This window comes from Polyodon spathula, chromosome 15 (genome assembly GCF_017654505.1).
Source record: "Polyodon spathula isolate WHYD16114869_AA chromosome 15, ASM1765450v1, whole genome shotgun sequence".
Taxonomy (NCBI): Eukaryota; Metazoa; Chordata; class Actinopteri; order Acipenseriformes; family Polyodontidae; genus Polyodon; species Polyodon spathula.
Window position 1 is genome coordinate 4,340,772 of NC_054548.1, and position 22,925 is coordinate 4,363,696.

The following is a 22,925-nucleotide window of genomic DNA, read 5'->3' on the forward strand; positions in this document are numbered from 1 at the left end:
ACAAGCGTCACCAACAAATCTGTTTTATGGAGTAGTTTCAATTAAAAATGCTGCATTAGTTCATTATCTCATGATGCTTTATAACTTTAAACACCACAGTAACAATGACCCTGTCTACACACTAAGGAGTTATAAGTAGGGATCTCTAGAACACGTTTGGCAGACAAAACAACAAAGCACAAAAGTCTACAAGAGTTTGCCGTTACTATATATTACAGGTTTACTCCATGAAAGTGTGATGTGAATGTGCTGTTGCACATGGGGGTATGATTGCATTCATCAGCTGTGTGTGTTTAGCGTGTGTGCCACCAGTAATTTAGGGAGTCAAGAGCTGCGACAGAGTTCATCAAACCTGTTCATGTTATTAAATACAACAGTTACATTCAATACTGGATCCTTCATTTAAAGAACTGCACACATTGGAGGGATGTATTAAAATGGATGTGCATCTGGGAGTATATGGGATTCGGATTCGGCCAAATCCCAACCCTGCTGAAAAAGTAGGTATTCGGGCCAAATCCTGGATTTGGCGCATCTCTAGTTATAAGTAAATTTTACATTTAACCTTAAGGACAGGTCAAAGGTCACAAGGTAATTTTTAATAGAGCATATGGGTTTCTAAATGTGTTGTATAGTAACCATAACTATGTGCACTATAAAGAGTTAGTTTTACATTTTAGCGAAGATTTTAAAAAATGCACCAGGTGGCCACATTATTTTACGCACAAATGTCATTTTTAAAAAAAGTCATTTGTCTTGACACAGGGATGATGCTTGTCAATTTTGAAGTTAATCAAATAAACAATTTTTCTTCAACTGAAGCGGTTTTAAATTTAAAGAAGAAAATACAGGTATGGTAGCCATCTTGTTTTACAAAAGAACACAATTTTTCCCTATATGAATCCCATTATCCCCAGGATGATGCCTACCAAGTTAAATGGTTTTTGGGGCTCATTTCAGTTAATTTGCTACCAGACATGGCTCATCGGTTCCCAAAAAGATGATTTTAAAAGGTTTTTCCAAAAAAAATACATCAGGCTGCCATCTTGGTTGACACAGGAGTGCATTGTTTTTTTTACATCTGAACTGTAATCTACATGGGATGAAACCTGCCAAGTTTCATTTTGATTGGTTACACAACTTGCAAACAAGAAGAGCCATGTTTTAGGAGGAAAAACAACAATAATAAATAAATAAATAAAAATAAATACAATAATCTTTACAATAACAATAGGCTTCCAAGCCAGCTTTGCAGCCTAATTATTATTATTATTGATGCGTTACTTGCTCAGTCATTATGCGCTTTTAAAAACAGAGCCCAGTGATGTCAAGGACTACTACATGACAATAAAACCAGCTTTCAATCATGCTTGTGAATGCAGTGCTGCTGAAATTCTGAGTTACCCCCAACAGCTCTGTACTCTTTAATTGTGACTGCCCCCTGACATTCAGGCCTAGACCTTTATCAAACAGAAACTCAAAATGTTACTACAATGAAGAATTGCTTGGTGGTTCTGGGACCTGGACTACTGTTCACAACTTGATTCAAATCCAGACTGCCAGAGGTGAAATGCATGAGAAGCTGGTGAGTTCTTTCCCCAGTACACACATGTTTCTGGCTTTGCAAGTGTTGTTCTAGTTTAAAGTGGGGTGTGTTATTTATGTGAAGTGGCAGTTGCTAACCCCTCCCCTATTTGAAAAGTGTTAATGGGCCTTAATTGTTACTATCGTTCCAGATATATTCCCATGAATATCCAATGAAATTACAGATTTTTTGTTTGATATGTATGTAACATCTGTCACAGTCAACTAATTACCATCAATTAAAAGTTGTAATTTAAAATGTTTTTGTTATTTAATGGAAGACATTCAGAGGTACTGCACAATTAATACAAGTTGCCAATTCACAGAATATTTGTTTTCTAGCTTGTTTTCTGAGTAATGTCTGTCACAATGCTAATTAATCAATATCAACCTTTAACGACTGCCTTAGGTTTCACTTTTGGTGTGGTTGTCATAGTTGGCAACAAGCCTCATATACTGTACAGATAGGTTCTGATATAGTTTCTAAACACGGTTTAGAAAACCCCTAAATGTTGTGCATTAGTAACATCTTTCACACAAGGTTTCACCCAGATACATTTTGAAAGTGATGTGCAGTACGTAAATATTTGACTTAAAGGTCCACGTGTTTTAATTAACATATTGTCTGAATTTGTAAACAAGCTCTAAAACCTAACTGGTAACTATATTATTATGCACAGAATAATAAAAGGACCTTGGGTAATCTAAAGCAGCCTAGTCAAGCATGTTATACATGGGTGCATGTTAGATTAAAAACCTAAAGCTGTGACAATACTTAGCATATCATTGCTTAAATAACTCAAGGAAAGGGGTTTGCTTCCGAATACAATTCTTAAAAACAGAAAAACAAAACAAAACAAAAAAATTAGAAATAGGAAAACATGGCTTGGACATGTGCAATGGTACTGGAGATTAAGACCCAAGAGTTTAGTGGCATACAAAATAATAAGAACAACGAGCAGCACATTGCCATACACGTGTCTACTTACCACCACGCCAAACTGCTCTGGTTCAGACAGGCTAGGATATTCATTTTTAAAGCGAACCAAGGCACTCAGCTGCTCCTGCTCAGGGAGATGCTTTACCAGATTCTGTTGACAAAGAACACAAAGATAAGAAACAGACCGACCAAGAGACTCGCAGAGAACATTTACTCTACATCAATCAATATTATTATTATTCTGTTACCATTTACCTTTTTTTTTTTTACCATTCTACATTCTCTTTTGACAAACAAACAAACAAACAAACAAACAAACAAAACACAGTACACATAAGCAAATTAATTGCTGGGCACATAATGTGTATACAACAAGCATGACTAACAAACATTTAAACAATGGTGAACTGGAGGTGAGAAACATAAATCCCATGCCACACAAACTCAATATTTCTCCACTGAAAAAACCCTGTCAACTGCATTTGATTTTGAACAGCTTTGAATGAAAGAGATTAAATAAAACTGAAAACACCTGAGCAAGCTACCACCACAGGTATCACTTAATGTCAGGTATATGTCAGTACTTTATTATTACAACTTTCTGTAAACAGCCTGCTAACAAAGCTGATGTGTAGAGAACACTGTACATAAAGGGACATATAATCTTATGCTACTGGAGGACCTATCATCCTTACCTGGGCTTGTTTTGACCCCATGATGTTATGAATTCCAGACTGACACAAATTACATTTTACATTATTTGGCATTAGCTGTTGTGTGCAGGGCTGTATAATACTAGTACATGAAGGGTGCCATGCTAATGCGAGTTGTGTTGTAATTTACTGTTTAAACATCCCTGCCAAATAAGCACATTTCTTGATCATTGTATTTCTTAAGAAACGGCAAACTTGCCATCAAAAGATGTTATAAAAGACAAACAGTGTAAAATACCAAGGGCAGAATTATTAAGTATACATAGCATACAGGACTTTCCAGAGCAACCTCACATTGGATTAGTTCAAGTTTGCTTAGGCTAACTCAGCACCTAAAAATACTAATATGCTTTCCAGAGTCTTCCCCATGCTGTTTTACAGACAGGCAATGTTGTTGATATATAATAATGTTTGAGAGAAACAGCACCAATGAGTAAGTCTCAAGCACCACTCCAGTAATGTAAAAGAACAGCCATTATGTTACCTGACACTTTTTTTTTTTTTTATAGTCAATAAAATATTTTGAAGCCATATTGGTAAACATTGTACCTTTTGTAACATATTTGCATTATTAGGATTATATAGCATTATATGGTGTTTTGATATACAGGTGTGTGTTATACAAAAAGTGCACTTTATACTGGAGGTGTAACCCTAGGCAGCTCAGTCACACATTTTATACAACAGAATGCGTCATATTCTAAAGATGACACTAGACGGGAAAAAAAAAAAAAAGATTCTGAATGCTACACTTTAATCTCACCCATACACTTAATGCAATGCGAATACCTTGCTTATCATTGCTTAAATAACACAAAAAATTTAAAAAATTTAAAAATTAATTGGAATTAATAGTTCAAGGCTGCTATGGCCTTAATTCCATAATGGAATACTACTGACTTTCAGTTTTTAAATAAAATGATGCAGAATGTGCATCTCTGTGCAAATAGGCTCTACAAAGGTTTCCACAGATAAGTGCCTGTCAGAGATGCCTGAAAGCAAGATGAGCGGTCAAGTCCCCTTAATTGAATAAAAATAAAATCCTTGTGACCTTTCTTTGACAAGCAATGTTATTGTCAGTACTTCCCATTCATTCCACCGCCTTCACTAAATGCCTGAAGACACTGCTTCAACACACAAAATAAAATCGGCTGACTCATTTTCTTTAAATACAGATTAAGTTTATACACAAAGGTCCTGTTAAATGCTGTCTCTTTATAGGTTTCAAATCACTGGGAATTTGATAAGAAAAATGTAAAGGGCATATGTAACTTATTTATGTTTGACATTCTGTTAATAAGTGACACGTGACAAGGCCTTGCTGCTGTCCTTGCTGGCTATCTGACCAGTGATATGCACACACACATTGTGTAGAATGCGAGTGACACAAAATTCAACCAATTACAAAATCTGTAGTTCATGGATTGAAACTGAGCCTTCAAATTCTACCATCAGAAATTTGTATTTCTTTCACTGGTAACACTGAAAATATACCTGCACATCGTTTTCTTAACAAATTTACAATACACAGAAATTGTAGTTTTAGTTTAACATGATGCACACAATCTCCTGTACCTGAATCATAGGCTCTGTCAGTTTTTCTTCATCCACTTCCAAAACCATCCTTTTGATTTCTTGATATGGTATCCGAAAGGAACCCAGAAAAATTGCTAAAAATAAGACAAAAAAAACACAAAACATTTGGATGAAGTATCTGCTTCATTGCAACTGGTGACTTTGCTTGCATGAGCTGCTGTAAGTGGCTTGGGGACATGACAAAGCCAACAGCACGACAAAAGGCACACGATACATAACACCACTCTTTTAGTTTAAAATAAGAACAGAAACTAGGTTTAAAGAGCACTCAAGGAAAACAACTAGACAGGTGACCTTTCTAAAGCATGCTTTCAAAGAAATTATTATTGTGGGATTTCACCTATACAGAAACCATTTTAGATGTATTAGCAATACTGTAACCGGTTTCTCTTGCCATTTGAAAATGCTTCAGGTTTTGATCTTTCTCAATATATCACACATACACACACACACACATTATATATATATATATATATATATATATATATATATATATATATATATATATATATATATATATATATATATATATATATATTCACTTATAATATCATTATATAATATTGTACCTAACGTGATATATATTATTATATATATATATATACAATATGATATATATGGATTTACCTACGTATATTATATATTATAGTACTGTGTATAGTCAATGAATGTTTATTCACTTTATTAAAACAAATACTATTATAAATAAAAACAGCTTTATTGGTTGTACATGGCATTGCACTTGATATAGTATCATATTACATATAGTCAGTTTGCCCCGTAAATGATTCTTATAATTGGTTTGCTTGAGCCTTACAAGTGGAGTATTTTAAAGGTTAGTGTAGGAATGATTTGATTTTGTCCCAGTGGTTTTGATAATATGCATTCTTATATCAGTGATTCTTATAAATGGAGTGCATATATATATATATATATATATATATATATATATATATATATATATATATATATATATATATATATATATATATATCCATTGCATATATATATGTAGTGCAGTGTATTATCAAATAATTCATAATTTTGACCCAAATGAACGGAATTACGGCACTTACAATACTCCATTTAACTGAAAGCTGAAGTTACTGTAAAAGGCCTGTGATTTAAAAATGACAAAGTACCGTATTTTACCGTGAGGACGTAAATTTTAATGACGTGTACAACAAAAGTATAGTCACTTATTGTAGACACGAGACTGTACTGTATGTAGTTAATGACGTGATTAACTATTAATGCTATATTTTTTGTTTATCGTAAGTGACCCCAATACTTTATAAGAATACAATAAGAATCAACCGCATATAGTGATCAAAACCACTGGGACAAAATCAAATCATTCCTACACTAACCTTGCTAAAATACTCCACTTGTAAGGCTCAAGCAAACCAATTATAAGAATCATTTACGGGGCAAACTGACTATATGTAATATGATACTGTATCAAGTGCAATGCCATGTACAACCAATAAAGCTGTTTTTTAATTTGATAACGTCTCTGTTAGTGAAAATTTGTTTTAATAAAGTGAATAAACATTCATTGACTACATACAGAACACAGTACTGTTATTGTGTGATATGCATGCAGAGGAAGGGGGATTGCATTGCAGAACTTTGCATCTCTGCTTAGTGAAAAACTGGGATTTGCATTGCTTAAATGCAGTGACAGTCCTGACGGTAAAATACTGTACTGTAATGTCATTTTAATTCAAAGGCCTTTACAAATAACTGCACGACAGTTAAATTAGGCACCCTCACGAAATGATTGCTTCTCAAGTATACTGTAGTAAAATAGGATTCTGCAGCCTTGAGTAGAAATTATAGGGATCATAAGAAGTTGCTTACCCAGGAGGACTTGTTGTGATTGTTTTGATGTATTGTCCTCAGTGATTGAGCATCATTGACATTTGTATACTATATTTAAACTGCTGATGCGCAGTGGCGCTTTTGCTAATTGTAATCAAATCGCTCCACTTTTAAGAATCAACCGCTAAGAATAAGAATCAATCATCTGGGACGGATGTGATTCTTATAAAACGGACTGCACTGTATTTTTTTTGTTAAAAGCAACTGCACTCTACTTGCCATTATGTACCTTCTGCAGATCATGTGGATCAAAGGAAATCATGTTCTAATTATTATAACATTTTTATTTCAGCCCTCACCATGGAACAACGATTATTATGTGGAGCTGTTTTTGTTTTAATAGACAGAAAGAAAGTCACAGGCACATAGAATATATTAATAACACCGTGTTTGTGAATCCATAAAGATATAAACAAAATACCCCTTGAGCGTCCTCATCATCTTCCTCAAGTACAATCTATACTATTTCCGCATCAGAAAAACCACTACAGCAGTCAGAAGTTTTCTTCTGCATAATTTATTACTTTGATTTCGATGATTAGCCTAATTTTCATTTAGTACTGGAAACAAAGGTCACATGTCTCTTTGATAAAGTTCAATGAACTACATAAATTAGTAGCTATTTAAGTGTCTTCAAAATCTTGCTGCTCAAAGGAGGATCAGTGATAATTGATCAGTGATCAGTGATAGTTCTAAATGATAATTTAAAAGAGATCACTGGGGGGCGAGGAACATGGTGCAGATTATTTACAGTGTGTAACTTTTCCATTGCAATAAATCCTCATAAGACTCTTCTTACCAGGCTTATATTACCTTAACACTTTCCACTCTGGTCTACGTCGATATTGCTTGTCAGCATACTTTGTTTTGCTTGCTACTGAAGCAAACTTTAAACTTTAAACAGCACTTACCAACCACAGCTTTTAATTATTTACATTCCTAAATTGCTACAGTATTCTCTGCATCAAAGCTGGTCTTATTAAGATGGTATTTCTTATCTGAAACCTGCTTTTCTGTAAACCTAGGTATAGCACCTTGTGAGTCCTGGATTGCTGCAATGAATAAGGGGCACCTGCTGGTTCTTCCCTGGTGCCTGAATTATGCTGTACTGGAGTTTTGCAGTACTGTATCCCAAACCGACCACCACTCAAATTCAAGAGTGATGCTAAACTAGATGAAGTTGACTTGAACTCAGCAGCGCTTTATCTACAATGTAGGAAACGAAAAAAAAAAATGACCCAATGAAAAGCATTGGGCCCCCACATTGTCACAGTGAAAATATTAATTTAAAAAAAATAATAAAAAATATATAAAAGAAATTCTGATTTGAGGCTGGACAGAGTGAATGCAACTATATGAAAGAAATTGTACTTTGCAAAGATCTGTGGGCAGCAATTCCTCTCAAATGTGAATGTAACCAGAATCAACCTAAACTCATGCCAAGGTTTAAGAGTATTGTGAATGGTGGTCTTGATTCTAACAAGTTCCATGAACGCATATTGGCTTATCATGCAATAAATTACATAAGAAACGAAAGTGGTCACTTACACAGATTCTGTGCTATCTTTGGATCCAAGACTTTCAGTTCTTTGATTCTTTTTTTGATGGATTTCTTCTCCTCCAGCTCCTCCTCCTCCTTCTTGGCTATAAATTAAATCACAAGTTGGAATAAACAGATCTCTGTGTCTAGATAAGAATGCTTTATGTTTAGCCAGTATTACACTTGCATTAATAAAACAAATCCTATATAATGTTATCCACACATTATTTTTTTTTAAACAGCCTATTAAAATGCCTTTAATAATTTAAGGAATACAAAAGAGAATATTCTTCTTCATAACTGCCACTTCTGTGATTATTTATCATTATTTATCATTCTTATGACCTCAGTGATTATAAATAATTTGTCAGCAGTGATTAAATAATGATGACTTCTCTCTAAAGCATGCATTTGTTTGTTTAAAGCTGTAGTGCTACTGGTAACCCTGTAGGCCTATCTGCAATGTGGGAACTTATAATTCCCATAGCGATTACGACATCTCCCCAACAACATTAAATATTGTACCCTGGTCTCTCTCGTTCATTTACGTTCATTTGAAAATATTCACACAGGACCAGTAAAAACAAAAACAGCGTTGAACATAGGTCAATTCTCACAGCTAAAACAAATGTCACACATCTCGCCAGACACAACAATATCGAACTAGAAAGCACTGCAAATAGCAGAAGAAATGTTAGGTAAAGATACATGGGTATAGAAGCATAACTTGTATTAGGGCTAGTATCTTCACTGTCAGTGATGCATCATTTTATCATCATGGCGACAAATAAAAGCTACAATAATACAATGTGTTATCCTCTTCTTTATAAAACCAAGCCATGGTGTCAAATGATAAATCTCAATAGAGATGGTGGATTTACCCAGCGCACTCTATAATAATGCAACAAAAACATGAATCTTTTTGTTCTCAAACAAATTTTGCTTTTGTCAGGTTATTTAGGAGACATTAATTTATGAAGAGGTAATTTGTCAGTTATGAATAACACATTTTCAATAATGTGAGTTACTTTTTAAAATAAAACACTTTGTAAGTCACAGTAGAGGTCATTCACTAACTGCTTTGCAGGTCTCCTATAATATCCTACCACCAACAAATTATCATTAAACAGAACTGTCTAATAGAGATTCTGAGCGGATTCTGTTGAGGTGTTCATTTTATCAATGTGCAAAATAAATTTGTCACTGTTTTCATTTGTTTATTTGTTTTACGTCTCACCTGATTTCTCTCTTTCCCCAGCTCCTATTTCATTGCTATTACAAAGTGTCCCTAATTGGATTTTACATGCTGTTGTCTTACACATTTTGAATGCAGGTTATGATTAAAGATAGCAGTCTTGGTTATGAACACTGCTACGTCTATGTCTTTGCTTGGTTTCAGATCTTGCACTCTGATTATATTATAAATAGACAATCGAACAAGCGGCTGGCAGACTTGGTCATAACACTGTACATCTACCACTCAATTATCCAAACAGTGTATTATACCATAGGATCATAGGGCATGTAGAATCACTCCGCCATTTTCTTTCATTAGGATTCTAAACCCTGTTACTGTACTGCACTTGATAAGGTATAGCTGATAAACAAACATCACATAGCCTAGGTTCAATAAGAAGCAGCTATATGTTTGTTTTTCTGTACTCCAAAGCACTTTTCTGCTCACACACAATGAGTCATATAATTAGAGCCTAAGTACTGTATTATAATAGTGCAGTATATATTTTGGGTATTGTATTATTAGTACTACTATGTGCAACATTATATACATTATACAAAAGTGTATTAGCAATTTTAGTAACACTAATTTATAGTGTTAAATTCATCTTTAAAACAAATTAGATGCCTTACGTCTTGGTTTATCTATGCTTTGTATAAGTAAGTAGCCTTTTAAATCAAAGAAGGGAATCTAAATAAGAGCACTGGGCAATTGATTTATGTTGGCAATGGGTGAATTACTGAGTGGAAGTATTGCAAACAAGCCCCTGGACAACAAAGCAGTTTGACATTTTTCTTGGTGTAATAAAATACAGCAAGCTGGGAAACAAAGCAATTACTGGTAATTAAAAACGATGGATATGGCTCACATGACTACTGGAAATTCACAGGATCAAGAAGGAAGTGTACTAAGCTGAGACAGGGATTTCACAAGGGACACACCTAGCAGAATGTACAGTAGTACACAACAGGGTAAATACACAGTGTGGAAATGAGAACTCCCATGACTTACATGGCTCCTCGTCACAAGATCTCACTTCACAGACTTCAGTTTGCCAGGAGAAAGAATGTTACAGAAACATTCAAGCAATACTTGAGAAAACATTGAAAGCATATAACCTTCTAATACTTGTAATTGTTTTCTTGCTTCTACATATTTAATAATGGAACAAGTAAACAAAGATACACAGACTTAATGTACAGATACGAGACTATTACAGTTTAGTTAATTCAAATAGCTGCTTGTTCTGTTCCTAAAGAAACAAGAAATGGGTGAAAGCTAAGGGTCTTAAAAAAAAAAAAAAAAAAAGCTAAAAACAGACTTTTGTTAGAGGTGTGTTTTTTTAATCCCTTATGTCTCTATTTTTTCTTAAAATGTGAACTGAAATGTGGAATAGGACCTTACAAGCTACTTTACTTGTAGCTAAAACGGCTTAAAAAGCAGTAGTTATGGAGTCACTCAATTGGAAAAATAGAACAGATGTCCAAATACTTAGTGCATTTTCATCGCTGTGCTATTAAAGAACCTCCATTTCGCATTGTAGAAGATATACCAGAAATATTAAAGGTCAAGGCCTGAAGTTTTACTGGTCTTGACGGCAGAACAAATTACAGTGATGACTAAAGATGGATAGCCAGTTATGTGCAATAATGGAATTTCTTCTGCGAAGGTTATATTGCAAGGAATATATTTAAGTCGTAAACGCTGGACAAAAACGACAAAGGGATAAGTACTGAATGACAAGGCAGCCAAATGTGGATTTTAATCATTCTCATGAAATGATAAATGTCAGATCAAATCACCTTGGAGGTGAGGCAACTAGAGTCAGGCAGATGAAGCTACAGAGTCCTGCAGAGTTGTGCATGCCAATGGAAACAGCAGCTCTTAATTACACTATTAGATATCTCAATAAATAATCCTGTAATCAATGTCAATCAATTGAGTCAATCAATAACTACGACATATAAAAAGACATTAACACACATTAAAACTTACAACTTACTCAAGAAAACAAAATGGCACACGCCCTTTCTGTGTGCCATTGATCTTCCCTGAATAAGCACCATTACACCACCATGGGACATTGTACTGTTTCTAAACCCTAACAGAAGTCCCTTTGTGTGATGCAATAAAACTGCAAGCAAAGGAAAATAATATTGGATGAAAGACATTTACAAGCCGAAAGACGAGATTTATCTTTGGAATGCATGTGTTTCTTTCATTTTGTGAGCTATAATACAGATTTAAATTAAAATCCGTTTAAGCTTGAACACTGACAATATGAAGTTGCAAGCTCTCCTCACAGGGATACTTAACTATGTATGAAAAAGTATCAGTTAGTAGCATTCCTATAGCCTTGTATACCTTGTCAAATGTGCAAGATATTACATAATGCTGTCTGGATATGGTACAAAAGACCAGGGGCCGTATTGCTGAAACCTTCATAAGAAAAAAAAAAATCTTAATCCAATTTTTTTTTTTTTTCTTAACTTTGGACTTAATAAAAAAGTTTTTTCTTACCTTTTTTCTAAAGAACAAACTTAAGAAAAATTTGTACAAAAAAAGTCTTAACTAAGATAACTAAACCCTTGTCTTAAAATAAGTAGCTCTTGGGAGGTATGTAGAAGATATACATATTACCCTTTTTGAAGAATTTGATAAATAAATGCAAATATACATTTTAATATTTTTACATATTTTATATTATTGTGACTTACGAATTCCCAAATACAGTTTTCATTATGGGTATTTTAGGATTTCATACCCAGTTAATATAGACCTACATCATGCTATAACTAACAATGTAATTGTTTTATGGATTATGTATAATACCCTAAATATAAATTAGGAAAATATGTATGCCATGTGTATTACATATTGAGATGTGAATTAATGTTTTATTTAAAATATTGCAACTTTTTTTATAGAATGGAGGTCCTGTGGTTGATCATACAGGAGGCAGAGAAGACAAACGTGAGAGTGAGATGAGAATCAGCATCACTTCAGGGATTTCAAAAATGCAATGAAATTACCTTGCCTTTTAGTCAGTGATTGACAGGTCACTGCAGCTAGCGAATCACAACTTACGTATTACCTTTGTTTTGTTTTTACAGAGTTACAAAAATGAAAATGTATCATCATCATCATCATCATAATAATAATAAATAATAATAAAAATATATTACTGCTGTTTATGTCTGTAGGTAGGTAGGCATTGCATGTCCCTGATAAACACCCACGCAGCCGATTGTGGGTGCACGGAAGAGGGACGAACTTATTAAACTGTTTGCTTATAACTACAGCCTAAGCATACATTACCATTATATATCTGAATCTAAAATGATTTCAATCTTTAGGGACTGTTTTTACACCGATTTTTGGTCAGTTAAAAAATAGAGCTCCATGCTGTGGGGAGTTGGGCTACAATACAGCTGCATTCCACGAATCACAGCAGCCCAATTTAGTTAAAAAGTTACTGAAATAGTCATGTATTGCTGTTTTATTTCTTTTTAGATTTACCTGAATACATTTCTCAGATGAAACTAACAGAAGCCTGCGTTCACGTTAATATTCATGCAAACGAGGACTGATTTGCATGGTTTATTTATTTATTTTAGTAATACGTTGTGGCAAAGTGGTTAATAGCGTGCAGGTGCATGAACGGAGCAATGACCAATCAACAGGCAGACAATGATAATCTAGGTGCAATGATCTCTTATTTATAAATCCAATGGTCTCATGACACAAATACAGATAACAATAACAATGCTAACAAGCAATACAGTGGCATGTATTGCTCTGTTTTAATCCACAGTTTGTTCACAAAATAAGTCCCATTCCTAAACACCCACACGTAACACAAAACACAAACACAAGTCCACAGTGAGTGTGATAGTGCTTGTGGTGTAAATACAGTTTATTAGTGAAGGTGCAGGGTTGTCCGGGTTTAGTGCTGGCCTTTAATGACAACTCCGGATCATGTTAGCCATCTAATAACAAAAACAGTTTTTTAGATACAACAAACAAACACACTCACAATTACAATACCGGTCTCCTTCCAGTTTAACGTTTACCTATAACAAGGAACAGATCACTTCGCTGTGCCCCCTTTTGTACCGTCAATCATGACCCCTTGATTAACTAGTGCAACTGCTTCTCCAATCCACGGCTGCCACGTCGTTTCCCTTGCAGGACAATGATTTAGTGTATCGTAGCTCTGCCCCCTTATGAGATGACAGAGTTCCTGTTAACCCTGGGAATTAATTGTATGGCCATCCAGTCCAGGACACTCTGTTCCCTTTACACAGCGGCCTCAGAGGTCAGGAGAGAGATTTATCAATAACAATTATTCTGTCTCTGTCACATACGTATATGAGTATAAATACATACATATATACATAGGATTAAAATGTAAAGCGTGTTTAGCTAAATCACAATATATTTATTTTAAATTCAGTTAGCCTTAGGCCAATATTGCTTCGGATTTTTTTGTTTTGTTTGTTAAGACAATATTTAAGGAGTTCTTATGAAGCAATTTAGGAAAATCATGAGGAAAATGGAAGGACAGAACTTAAGAACAATCTTAGGAAGACCTTAACTATTTTCTTTCGAACTTTCTGACGTTTTGTCCGAAGATGACTTAAGACTATGGCCCCAGGTCAATTAATACCAATTGCAGTTCAGGATTCAATATTCAGACCCTCAGCTTCATTTATTTGTCCATTTCACTGCATTTTGTAAAAGAAGCAGACTGCAACTACAGTATTAAAATGTAAACCCTTCAGTCTGTCTGTCACATAAAATATTTGTACTGATTCTTGCCTTTATGATGATCTGAACTTTGTTAGATTTATAAAAATGACAGAAGTTGCTCTGCAGTATGCCAACATGATGTTCAACTGGATAACTTGTTAGGAGAATCGGAAAGAAGCTGTCATACAGTATCTGGTCAATAGTATTTTCTTCAAATAATTTCTTTGTCATTCTATGCTGCATAGAAACCTTAGCCAATTAGTTTCTGAATTTAGCATTACCAGCAAGTGTCTATTAATCTTAAACCTTTACACACTCACAGTAACAGTGGCTAAGGTTATCCAGTGCAACATGATTTATTCAACACAGCAGGAGCCTAGTTAATAACAGCAATAATACTCACCACAATGCAGGTACTTCAGTCAAGGTTGCATTTTGAATACTGGACTAAATACCATAGTGAACATCTGGTATCAAATGCAGAGTTAAGCTTGGTTTTCTATACAGACACAGGTAGTGTTTTTCTCAAGAAGGTAGTTTTTGATTAGTAACTCAAACCTCTTGATAATGAGATATACATCTCAAGGGTTCTAACCTGGTTATACATTTGAATTAAAAAATTGTACTGGCTACTCCCCCCCTTGTACAAGATGGTCCACCTCAGTGGTTGCGTTTCTCTCCAATAAATAAACCATTTCTCATTTCAGCAAGAATATCCAACTCCGAGGGAATTACCAACAATTACAAACCAGTGCTATTAGTTTAGGGCCCAGACCATCTGCTTTGGGCATCTGCTGGGATACAAATATGTATTTCTATTCCTTTGTTCGTTTTTATATCTGTCTGCATTGTGCTGGGATATAGTCATCTACCATTGAAGTTTTCGTGTTATTGATATATAGAGGTCTATTTTATAGATCTAAACTGTGGCAGGCCCCTTTAAATCTAGCTGAAATTTACCCCTGGGGGTGGGCTGATTGCCCCACTTATTAAAAATGACTACATACAATAAAAATGCAAGGGAATGCGGTCGGCAGGTTAGCATGTTTTAATGGGACTTTCATGTACTGTTTTTCAGGACACAGAAAACTAATGAGACAGTGACTCATGTATGTGTAATATAGAGGTAGGCTTTGAATGCAATAAACTAACTTGCAGGTTAACTGCTTTTAAAACACTTTCTCAATTATCCATTCTTCTGTCAGACACTAAATCACATTAGCAACAGCATTTATTACACACTGTGTTTATGATTGTTTTCACAATCATAATCACAGTATTTGGTCAGGTGCTTATGACCTAATGAAATCAGTTTGTGCTCTTCAGCAAAGATCTCAAGCCTTCATTATGCAGAATCCCATTAATTAATTGCCTAAGGCTCAGGTTCATTAGTTAATCAATCACAACATGCACTTAACATATTTATCACTACAAGCATCACAAGGAGTGTAAATGATTACAACTGTGAAGCCAGTGCATATCCTACATTATTAGGTGACAATACGGTCTGTATCTGTGAACATGTAAATAAGCTGCTGTTACCTAATATACATTCACCAACCAAAAAAATAAAGGGGTGAAAGAAATATTCAACCACAAACCCAGACAAGCTACATAATACACTACCCAGTCAGCCTTGTCCCTAACTGCACAATCGTGTGGAGCACTGAACTACAATATTACAGCCGACTCTCAACAGCTGTCAGATTACAAGGGAAACAGCAGACAGCCCTGTGAACATCTCCATGAAATGTGTTTAGCTCAAGAATGAGTCTAAGTGTTCAGATAAAAACAAGGCAAAAGGCAATCTGCAGCATCCCTTATCAACAAAGCAAAAGTAAACTACTTGATAGATTATATTAGAGACTCAAAAGAGTGCCTAAACTGAACAAAAAAGTGTAAATTGAATTTTGGTGTACAATATTTAAAGGGGGGTGTGACAAAGAGAGAGAAAGGATCCAAACTTTAAATCTCCCTCCTGATCAGAAAGGGCGTTCTGTAAGGTTGGTGGTATGCTTCCTCCTAGATGGGCCGCTTTGACGATAAGCGGAAACCGGACGGTGACCATATTAGGAGGAGCGTGCAGTTGCATGTACCTGAAAAGACTCTATTGCAAGCAGCTGCAGGGCGGCCCTGCAGTGGAGAAACCATGGCGATGGGCTGCTTGCATGGAGGAGTTTCTCGGTACAAAGGGGAAGCAGCTACATTAGTACTGCCCCTTGCGCCGACTTGATAGCCGGAGTGAATGAGCATGTGTTATTGTCTGCCTCGTGTTTTTTGTGTTTTTCTAGAGGCGTGAGAGTCGGAAGCTGCAGCCACAGAGCCAGCACAAACCCCGGAGCACGTCCCTCACAGCACAACTCAGCACCGAACACGCACCACGATCCCTGGACGAAAGGAGCAGTTTCATGCACGGAGGATTGTGGTTAAGGAGGCTTTATTATTTTATCAGGACCGAAACCTGTCGTGTTTCTCCCCGATATCATAGTTGGTAGAGGGGCGGACTGTTTATTATTTTTGAGAGAATCCTGTCTGACACTGGATTTATTACCGCACCACTCACATGCTGTTCACAGGGAGTTAATATAATAAGTGTACAACATATCCAGTTGCAATCCACAGATGATATGTGAAATCTGTTCTTGCCTGTACTTGTTATAGCTATTGGAGTGCTACATGTGTATTGCAGATATGTAGTTAAATTCTGTTGCAGTGCAGAAGAAACCGGGAAGACTGCACAGGAATGCAAACAGGAGTATTTTTTCTATTGTCCATAAAACTTGTGAGGATTTTGCTGAGACTTTGTGGGATTCAATGCTTTTCAATGGGCCATTATACTATATGGAGCTAGATGTTATTTTTACAATCACAGCTGAAAGAGTGCTGAAACAGAGTTCAAACCCAATTGTTTCATCTAGTTTAGCACCCCTCTCTAGAACTGTGGCTCGCTCCTGGTTTGGGGTACTGAATTACATGTGTTAAGTATCATACATGTATAACTGATGCATCTTATCTTACTCATCACTGCAATCGTTATATTATGGTTGAATGGCCTTCATTGCACACTAGGCGATTGGATTAGTGGCTTAGGTTATAGAACTCTGACTGGTAAAACCCCACTATTTCTGCACAACGTATTGCTGTTCTTTGCTTCAGTTTACAACTTAAGATCAATTTAATTCCAGTTTGCAGCTGCTTATAAGAACATAAAAAAGTTTACAAATAAGAGGAGGCCATTCGGCCAATCTTGCTGGTTTGATGGTTAGTAGCTTATTGATCCCAGAATCTCATCAAGCAGCTTCTTTAAGGATCCCAGGGTGTCAGCTTCAACAACCTATGACTGGAATGAATTTCAAAACTACAGTTTTGTTTTAATCAGAATCTGAATTCACTATTGTCTGACGCAATATTAAGCGTGTTGTTCCTTACTTCAACAGAAACAATACAAGGGATTAGCATTTATGTTCATGTAATAAACTGATTAACACCTATGCCTGTTTTACTGAACATACAGCACTAGGTACTGGTTTGATAAATACTGTTCATTAATACAATTTGTTTTCAGTTAGTGCAGTCTACTAATAAGGGACTTGTACAACACATACATTTGATGTCATATTACTTCACAGCTAAATACTTCACACTTCTGGATCTTGGCAGCTCTGGACTTCACAGTTCTTACTTTTGTCTTATTTAGAGAATGAGTCAAATAAATCTGGTACTAATAATAAAATACTGTTTCTAATTGAAATTATTTGGCAACTAACTTTTAACTGTTTGGTACTGAAACAGAAAAGCAAATGGAAACTGCTACAGCTGTCGTTTTATTTCCAGTCTAGTATGTGCATCAGGCTAAACCCGACACATCATTCTTTTAAAACCAGCCACTGTTAAGCTCCACTGGTCTGGACAGGGGTTAATAAAAGGCTGCTTAATACCGGTGATGTATATGGGAGGTATGAAAAACAAAGCAGGTTATGTTTCATCTGCCTAGTTCATTAAAGGGATATAAAGAAAAACATATGCCTGGTCACCAGCTTTGTTTTAATGATGCTGAATTAATAATTTAACCTTGGATAACAAAAACATTTGAAAAAATACATTATTTCCTTTCCCTTCTTTTGTGTGAAGAACTTTTACACTTTCAATTTGTTTTTGTCAAAAAAATAAATAAAACTAAAGAAAATAAGAGCCTGTGTGGGTTGAAAAGGGGGATCTGCAAAAAAATCCTTCCTGATTCTCAGAGTAGAGGTATCTGAATTCTGCAAAACTGCTGAGGTCTCTGTGTTAAGCGGATGATATTAGAGCAACATTAAGCTGATTGAGCTAATCTGTGTCTGACTTGGACTTTATACTTCTCTAGTGTGACACGTTTTCAGCCTAGCGATATATATATATATATATATATTTTATATATATATATATATATATATATATATATATATATATATATATATATATATATATATATATATATATCCCATTTTGTATATTCGACTTCGACAAAAAATATAAAACAAATGAAGGATTTTAATTTTGTTTAGGTGTTCACATAAATTTCTGAGAATTCTATGCCGCAAGTGAGAAAGTCAGAGAGACAGTAAGATACGGCGTTACTCTTCAGTCTGTCTGTCAACATACTCTTTGCTTTTTTGAAGTTATTGAGATTGACACTTGCGGTTTTCGTAACGAAAGAACTGACTAAGTATTTGTTTTATACCTGTCGTTAATATATTATATATATATATATATATATATATATATATATATATATATATATATATATATATATATATATATATATATATATATATATCTGCAATCATTGTTACTGTTATTTTAAAACAAACAAAAATGATAGGTTAGTATCATAACCCTGGTTTCCTGAAATGGAAATGTGACTATTACTGAATGGGTATTTACCTCCTAAAAGACCACAATCCTGAATACTGCATACCAAAGCTGCTCCTTTGAGCCTGTCACGCAGCCATTAACCTTCAAGGTCGCTGCGTCCATGATTGTAGGTGCACCGAGTCCTGTGAGCACTGTCCTTTTGATCCCTCTGGGGATGGGTTACAATTGTCACAGACTCAAAGGGAGAGGCTTTAGTACACACTATTTAGGATTCAGGTCTTTAGGAGGTAAATAGCCATTCGGTAATGGTTCCATTTCATACTTGAAAGAGAACCTTTTGGCACTTCTGTCTACAGCCAATGAGAATAGCCTAATTTGTTCCTTGTTTGAAAGAGATTCCTGGTGATGTGGCTGTACTATGACCATGAATATTATTGTTAATCTAGACTCTGCACAATCAGTATTTTTATACGCTGTAGTCCCTTTTAGTTCAATTTATTGTGTAACTGATACACTAAGTCAAAATTTGGGAGCAACATCTTTGATTCAACTATAATCACTGTCCCTGACCATTATACTATTGGTGAGCAGATAACCTGGAAAAATAGCTTTAATTTGCTTTTAAACTTACTTGTTGGCAACACGGCTACAACATACATTATCTAAAAGGTTACAGCTTTCGTAAAAATTGATTTAAACTACAATATGGTATATAAAAAAAAATAAAAAAATAAATCCTATTCTCACCGAAATTGGTGCACATGTTTGTTAGTGATATTATCTACATCCACGTTTGTGTGGTAATTATCCTTAAACATTAAAAACAAAATTCATTCAAGCATCAACTGGCTGTTGTTTTTATAAAACAATAAGCAAGTGAAAAGTCAAGGTTTCTCACAACCTCCACTGATATAACAATGCCTAGTTTGTAAATGTGTTATTTTTTGGGGGGTTGGGTGATTCAGTTCTGTCATATCTTATGTTAAAGCCACTATTCATAGTAAAGGGTAGTACAGTTTCACCCTAATTGCGATTCTGCTGCAGATTATATTCAGGTGGTCAGGATTGGTTTTGAAGATCGCTCCCCTCCACAGAAATGCTTCCCATATCGTTTTCAAAGCTCTTTAATGGTGGTACTGGATCTGTGTCAAAGTCTTGATAGTGGGAGTAATTCTATGGTATGTTTTTTGTTAGCTGTCAGGGGTTTTCACTGAATGTACTGTAGTGCTTAGGAAGAAACTACAACAGTCCCAGTGACAGCATTACCTGAAAAAGGTTTTGATGTGTGTTTTTACAATACGTAAAACACTGCAGATTTCTAATTCTATCATATCAGTATTCACTATACAATTTCAGTACTGCATATCATTAGGTTAAAAAGATAGACGACAGACAGACAGACAGAAAGACAGGACAGATAGATTTTACCTAAAATGACTGGTTGTAACTGTTGCTTTACCCTTTTGACAATGGTTAAAATCATTTATTCTTTTCAGCTAGCTGCTTATCAAATATCATGCATTTTTTCTGTTACACATGTGTGTGGTTTCCATAAAACTAAACTGTATGTTTATTTGCTTGTAATCATGAATGCACAAAAATCAACTGTAGTGGTTCCGATATTTCACTGTAAACATTTATCACAACAATTGCATTCTCTTCAGCAAATCACAACTGAAGCATATTCTAGTCCTCCTTTACAGAATAGGCAAATCAGGAGACATTTACTATTTTCTTTATCTGGTATTGATATACAACGTTATCAGCCTTGGTACAGCAGCACAACAATTTAAAAGATAAATGGTCGATTCTATTCAGTAGTGAAAAAAAGCGAGCCACCCAACCTTTTTATTATTCCTTTCAATTAATTCCTTTCAAGGGAGTATGGATCTTGATGGTATGACTACTATTTTTGCATATTTTAAATTTGAATCAGAGGTGTAAAACCTGAAAGATTGAAATCTGGGGGCATGTGAAACAAAGACAGCAATTCATCTCTTACAATAAGAAAGTGGGAATTAATTGTGTCAATGGCCATTTAAGATGTGTGATTGTTCACTCTCAGGTTTATTAATTCATAAAGTTGCCTTGATTGGAATTCGCAAAGCATTCTCAGTGTGGAGCAATCTATTATCTTACACATGTTCAGAGAAGTCACTACAATTAGGGCTTGCACAGGCATAAAGCTCTAAAGTGAAATAAGGGCTTGAACAGACACAAAGCTCTAAAGTGCAATTAAGAGTTACACAGAGACAAAGCTATAAAAGTGCAATAAGGGCTTGTACAGAAACAAAGCTCTAAACTGCAAGTAGGACTTGCACAGAGACAAAGCTCTAAGTGCAATTAGGGCTTGCAGAGACATAATGCTCTAAAGTTGTTTGTGTGCCATACCAGGTTTGCTCAAGCAGTATGCTTTGAGCCTCAACAGTGGACTTCAATCCTTTTTTCACAATACACAACTGCTATGCAATGTTGACTTCAGTGACGGTTAAAAGAGTGCGGCACATATCTGACTATTTCATTTTGGCTCGTTATTTTTCAGGAAGCACAAAAAGATACACGGTTTTGCTGTTACAGTACTATATTTTCAACAGAATTAGTATTTTAATTCACAATATGTATCACTTGTCAAAAGAGACTACTGTCGACACATGGACTGTAATACAATACATACTTTTAAATCCAATACGTATTGTAGCAGTATGTAAAATTCCCCATTAACGACCCAACAGCAAAATGAAATCCAAATGTTACCCATGAACAGAACTGTGTAAGACATAAAAGGCAATGCAATTGCGTAAAAGATAAAAAAGATGTTTCCAGAATCAAAACAGTATCCAAAGTCACTATTCAAAATTGCAAAATATAGTGCTCGATAAGGCCCTAATGTCACAATTCACTTGCAAATGAAAATGCACAAAAACAACTATAGATCAACTATAGATGACAGATAATCTAGTCGGAAATCGTGTGTGACGGGTAAGTGCATTAAGTTATTACGTATATTTATAAAACTCGACAGATGTGTATCCGAGTGTCATATAATGAAGTGCTGACTATATGTTTTATAACCTGTTCAGTTGTTCTCATTTACCCAGCATACTTACTTTTTTTGTGCCTTTTGTCAACTGTATAGTTTAAAGCATTTGGAAACAAATCCAGTACAACAATTGAGAAAAATCAATTTCCAGGCACTAAACAAAAAACACAGTTTTGAATTCAAAAGGGAGCAGTAAACAAAAAGGCTTTAGAATCCCACAAATGTCACAGAGTTTAAGCAGTGGGCCAAAATTCCTCCATGGCACTGTGACAGACTGATCAATAACTACAGGAAGCGTTTGGTTGCAGTTATTGCTGCTAAAGGTGGCGTAACCAGTTATTGAGTCTAAGGGGGCGATTACTTTTTCACATGGGGGCATTGGGTGTTGCATAACTTTATTAAATAAATTAAATAAGTATCAACATTTTGTGTTATTTGTTCACTCAGGGTCCCTTTTATCTAATATTAGATTTTGGTTAAATATCTGATAACATTCAGTGTCAAAAATATGCAGAAATGCAAAAAATCAGACAGGGGGCAAATACTTTTACAGTACTGTAGTTATACTTTTAGATTAAATAACTGCAGTTTACAATTTTTTTTTTTTTTTTTTTTTTTTTTTTTTGGCTGTCTCATCTCTGGTCGGAGCTTATGGTTTACTGGCACATCCTTTCCAAGAAAAACTATCTCCCAATCCACCCACACATATAGACATCACAGCTCTCTCAGAGGCATGTCAGGGTTTATTCTGCTCACAGCTCGAATGCCGAGATCTCCAGGCACCC

The 22,925-nt window shown here is 35.1% G+C and overlaps 2 protein-coding genes across 2 annotated transcripts in view; both read right to left on the reverse strand.

Moving 5' to 3' along the window:
• Window positions 1-8,352, reverse strand: part of LOC121327490 (protein diaphanous homolog 3) — a 54,462-nt gene extending 46,110 nt beyond the window's left edge. The window contains exons 1-3 of the mRNA XM_041271561.1: window positions 8,266-8,352; window positions 4,813-4,907; window positions 2,574-2,675 (exon numbers count right to left, since the gene is read on the reverse strand). Coding sequence (XP_041127495.1) covers window positions 2,574-2,675; window positions 4,813-4,860 — 150 coding nt within the window. The 5' untranslated portion in view covers window positions 4,861-4,907; window positions 8,266-8,352. The remainder of the gene's footprint in view (window positions 1-2,573; window positions 2,676-4,812; window positions 4,908-8,265) is intronic.
• Window positions 8,258-22,925, reverse strand: part of LOC121327491 (protein diaphanous homolog 3-like) — a 179,594-nt gene continuing 164,926 nt past the window's right edge. The window contains exon 18 of the mRNA XM_041271562.1: window positions 8,258-8,361. Coding sequence (XP_041127496.1) covers window positions 8,258-8,361 — 104 coding nt within the window. The remainder of the gene's footprint in view (window positions 8,362-22,925) is intronic.